At 34.2% G+C, this 4801-nt stretch overlaps 1 protein-coding gene across 1 annotated transcript; it reads left to right on the forward strand.

The window, feature by feature from the left end:
• Window positions 1–818: 818 nt before the first annotated feature.
• On the forward strand, window positions 819–2929 carry LOC149506026 (cytochrome b6). The gene is made up of 2 exons (XM_089757906.1): window positions 819–1220; window positions 2045–2929. Exons 1-2 carry the CDS (start codon window positions 1215–1217, stop codon window positions 2684–2686), a joined length of 648 nt encoding a protein of 215 aa, XP_089614032.1. The 5' UTR covers window positions 819–1214; the 3' UTR covers window positions 2687–2929.
• The last annotated feature ends 1872 nt before the right edge of the window (window positions 2930–4801 follow it).

Genomic DNA, 4801 nt, shown 5'->3' on the forward strand with positions numbered 1-4801 from the left:
TGAAATCCGATGGTGTTTTTCGTAGCAGTCCAAGGGGTTGGTTTACTTTTGGGCATGCTTCGTTTGCTTTGCTTTTCTTCTTCGGACACATTTGGCATGGTGCTAGAACCCTGTTCAGAGATGTTTTTGCCGGTATTGATCCAGATTTGGATGCTCAAGTGGAATTTGGAGCATTCCAAAAACTTGGAGATCCAACTACAAGAAGACAAGTAGTCTGATGCAAGATTGCTTTGTTATTTTTCGCTTCTATTTTCTGTTTGTGATTTGACATAGGCTGCTGTAAAAATCTTGATTAAAATCGCTGCCTTTTCTTTGATTCTTGTTCTTTCGTTATTTTATTCGGGAGATGATTCTAAATAAATAGGTACGGAAGCTATAATTGTAAACCACGATCGAATTTATGGAAGCATTGGTTTATACATTCCTCTTAGTATCTACTCTAGGGATAATTTTTTTCGCTATCTTTTTTCGAGAACCGCCTAAAGTTCCAACTAAAAAAATGAAATGATTTTTCATTATCTCAATTGAAGTAATGAGCCTCCCAATATTATATTGGGAGGCTCATTACTTCAATTAGTCCCCGTGTTCCTCGAATGGATCCCTTAATTGTTGAGAGGGTTGCCCAAAGGCAGTATATAAGGCGTACCCAGTAAAACTTACAAGTAAACCAGATATAGAGATGGCGACTAAAGTTGCTGTTTCCATTATTATATAATTATATAAATAATATATATAAATATAAATATAAATAATATAAATATAAATATAATTTCAAGATCACAATGGATCTATGATAAGATCGTTTATTTACAGCGGAATGATATACAAAGTCAACAGATCTCACTGAATACAAAATAAGATTTATGGCTACACAAACCGTTGAGGGTAGTTCTAGATCTGGTCCAAGACGAACTGTTGTAGGGGATTTTTTGAAACCATTGAATTCGGAATATGGTAAAGTAGCTCCTGGATGGGGAACGACTCCTTTGATGGGTGTCGCAATGGCTTTATTTTCGATATTCTTATCTATTATTTTGGAGATTTATAATTCTTCCGTTTTACTGGATGGAATTTCGCTGAATTAGATTCACAAGAACCACGAAGCCTCGCTTTTCAATACAAAAAGTGAAACTTTTAGTTCTCGGATTTTTTTTAGCCCATTCTATTTTGGTAGTTCGACCGCGAAATTTTTTTTGTTTCTGTATTTCCGGAATATGAGTGTGTGACTTGTTATAATTGATCCTATTGATAGTACAGAAAATGGGTCTGTCCTCTTGATCGAGATAGTTTTATCCCGTCGGATAGCCATTCTAGTATCTGGAGCACGGAATATATGAAATGGATCACGAAGTATTCGAACTATGATTCATACTTAATATTCAAACCTCGCGGCCGGACTCAAAAAAAAAAAAAATTTTCAAAGAAAGAGGTTTTTTATTTATAAATCGAGAAATTTTTTCTTCTTTCAAACTCTCATTTAGTTTATGCTTATTTTGATCAAAGGACAAACCTTTCTTTTCTTTGTATTTTTATTTATTATATCTATTCTATTCATTGAATAAGTGATGATCCAATAATTCTTACTCAAAGAATCTTTGGACTTAGTTTGAAGGTTTTATTGAATCATCGCGGTTCTGGTATGAATCTGAAGTTTCAATTGATTCATAGGGTCTTAACAAGAGAATTCCTATTAAAAATAAAGAAAACAAGAATAAAGCCACATTCCATATAAATAACAAATCAAAGCAAAGAAAAAGAAAAGAAATAAGTAGGTAAATAGAAGATTCAAGAGGCCTGATCAACATAAAGACGAATGCGCCGACTTGATTTTTTGGCATTATAATTACAACTACAAAAAAGAGCTTTCGGATTTTTACTCTTTTGTGTCTTCAGATAAAATTGAATGAAAAGATTAAGAAGTTTCAAACTTTCTATTCCATATCCGTTTCAGCTATTATTTGGGTGTTTTTGTTTGAGCTGTACGAGATGAAATTCTCATATACGGTTCTCAGGGGGGGAGTCCTCTTGGTTTACCTATCTCAATAAAGTCTATGATTGGTTCGAAGAACGCCTCGAGATTCAGGCGATTGCAGATGATATAACTAGTAAATATGTTCCTCCTCATGTTAACATATTTTATTGTCTAGGAGGAATTACGCTTACTTGTTTTTTGGTACAAGTAGCTACAGGATTTGCTATGACTTTTTACTATCGTCCAACCGTTACTGAGGCTTTTACTTCTGTTCAATACATAATGACTGAAGCTAACTTTGGTTGGTTAATCCGATCAGTTCATCGATGGTCGGCAAGTATGATGGTCTTAATGATGATCCTGCACGTATTTCGTGTCTATCTCACTGGTGGTTTTAAAAAACCTCGCGAATTGACTTGGGTTACAGGCGTGGTTCTGGCTGTGTTGACTGCATCTTTTGGTGTAACAGGTTATTCCTTACCTTGGGACCAAATTGGTTATTGGGCAGTCAAAATCGTAACAGGCGTTCCGGAAGCTATTCCGGTAATAGGATCGCCTTTGGTAGAGTTATTGCGTGGAAGTGCTAGTGTGGGACAATCCACTTTGACCCGTTTTTATAGTTTACACACTTTTGTATTACCCCTTCTTACTGCTGTATTTATGTTAATGCATTTCCTAATGATACGTAAGCAAGGCATTTCTGGTCCTTTATAGAGAATATAGACCATAGCTATATTGTAACCAATCATTTATCTTATTACTTGCCAATCATTTATCTTATTACTTGGGGGAGGAACAATAGTATTTCATTGCTACAAATATGGATTGTTGAAAAAAAAAAAAAAATAAGACATGTATTTGGATATTTCCTTTCAACTCCACAATATTCTATTATTTATTTGATATGACATGAATAGTTGAAGGGAATTCCCCGAAGAGAAAATGGATTATGGGAGTGTGTGACTTGAACTATTGATTGGGCCATGCAGAAATATGCCTTTATCTGCTACATTGGAATTCACAACCAAATGTGTCTTTGTTCCAACCACCGTGTAAGCCCCATACAAAGGATAGGCTGGTTCGCTTGAAGAGAATCTTTTCTATGATCAGACCTGACGATGTCGTGTATGAACAGGGCTCCGTAAGATCCAGTAGAATAAGTGATTTGGCATAATGCAAATTAGATTTTATTTATTTATTTTTATTTTTTTTTTACTTTCTTATCTTAATAGTATGAAAATACATTCATTTCTTCTGCATCGACCCGATTTATTATTATTATACTATCGGAGTGAAACAAGGGATCTAAAGAAGAGCAAAGGCTAGACTATATTAGTAACAAGTAAATCCTTTGTATGTAAAAAATCTCGATATATTTTTGGGATAAAGGTGAATCGCAAGGCCTAAGACGACCCAGAAAGCACTTGATCACGATCAACTTTGTACGCCTACTTGGGTATTGAGCATTTACCTGTAAAAATGGCATTCCTTGGAATGTATAGTTGCAACTTCGTAAAATGGAATCAGGTAACTTTTTTCTTACATATGAAATCATTCATATATGTGTGGATAACATATAGATTCATTTTATATGTATCCGTTTGTATCCATTTGATTCGATTGATTTTTGCTTGAGCCGGATGATGAAAAATTATCATGTCCGGTTCCTTCGGGGGATGGATCTAGAAAAATTCACCTATCCTAATAACAAAAAAACCTGACTTGAACGATCCTGTATTAAGAGCTAAATTAGCTAAAGGTATGGGTCATAATTATTATGGGGAACCCGCATGGCCCAATGATCTTTTATATATTTTTCCAGTAGTAATTCTCGGTACTATTGCTTGTAACGTAGGCTTAGCGGTTCTAGAACCTTCAATGATTGGTGAACCCGCGGATCCATTTGCAACTCCTTTGGAAATATTACCTGAATGGTATTTCTTTCCTGTATTTCAAATACTTCGTACAGTACCTAACAAGTTATTGGGTGTTCTTTTAATGGTTTCAGTACCTGCGGGATTATTAACAGTACCTTTTTTGGAAAATGTTAATAAATTCCAAAATCCATTTCGTCGTCCAGTAGCGACAACCGTTTTTTTGATTGGTACTGCGGTGGCCCTTTGGTTGGGTATTGGAGCAACATTACCGATTGATAAATCCCTAACTTTAGGTCTTTTTTAAATTGAATCAATTTTAAAATAAAATATCATGATGTGCGTATCTAGGGAGTAGTCACTTCAAAGTCAAAGTGAATTCTCCCTAGATACATTTATTCAATTCTGGTCCCAATATATGGATTGTGCTGAAGGTTCAAAATCCATTTTCGTTTTTTTTTTTTTTTTCTAATTTTCTAAAGTAAAAAAAAAAAAAATGAAATAAATCCTAAATCCAATGGATTTAAAATTTTGGTAAATCAATTTCGCAATGCTTTTCTACTTCTTTTCTAGAATGCCCAATATTTGTTTTACATCTTCTATGCGAAAGTGTTCAATTTTCATAAGGTCTTCTTGACTGTTATTCAAAAGGTCCAATAATGTATGTATATTGGACTTTTTGAGACAATTATAGATCCTGGGAGGCAATTCTGATTGGTCAATAAAAATATATTTCAATGCTATTTCTTTTTTCTTTTTTCTTAGTTTAGCTAATCTATCATGAAAAGGAAAAAAAGGTAAAGTAACGTTGTGTTGATTGTTTTCTAAATGTAAGTTTTCTTCTTCCGCATCTAGAAAGGGAATAAATAAATCAATCAAATTCCGAGAGGCTTCATGAAGTGCTTCTTTAGGAGTTAAACTTCCATTTGTCCATATTTCTAGAAAAAGTATCTCC

The sequence above is a fragment of the Durio zibethinus genome, unplaced genomic scaffold (genome assembly GCF_047325235.1).
Source record: "Durio zibethinus cultivar Kanyao isolate XHJ-2024 unplaced genomic scaffold, ASM4732523v1 HiC_scaffold_2, whole genome shotgun sequence".
Lineage (NCBI taxonomy): Eukaryota > Viridiplantae > Streptophyta > Magnoliopsida > Malvales > Malvaceae > Durio > Durio zibethinus.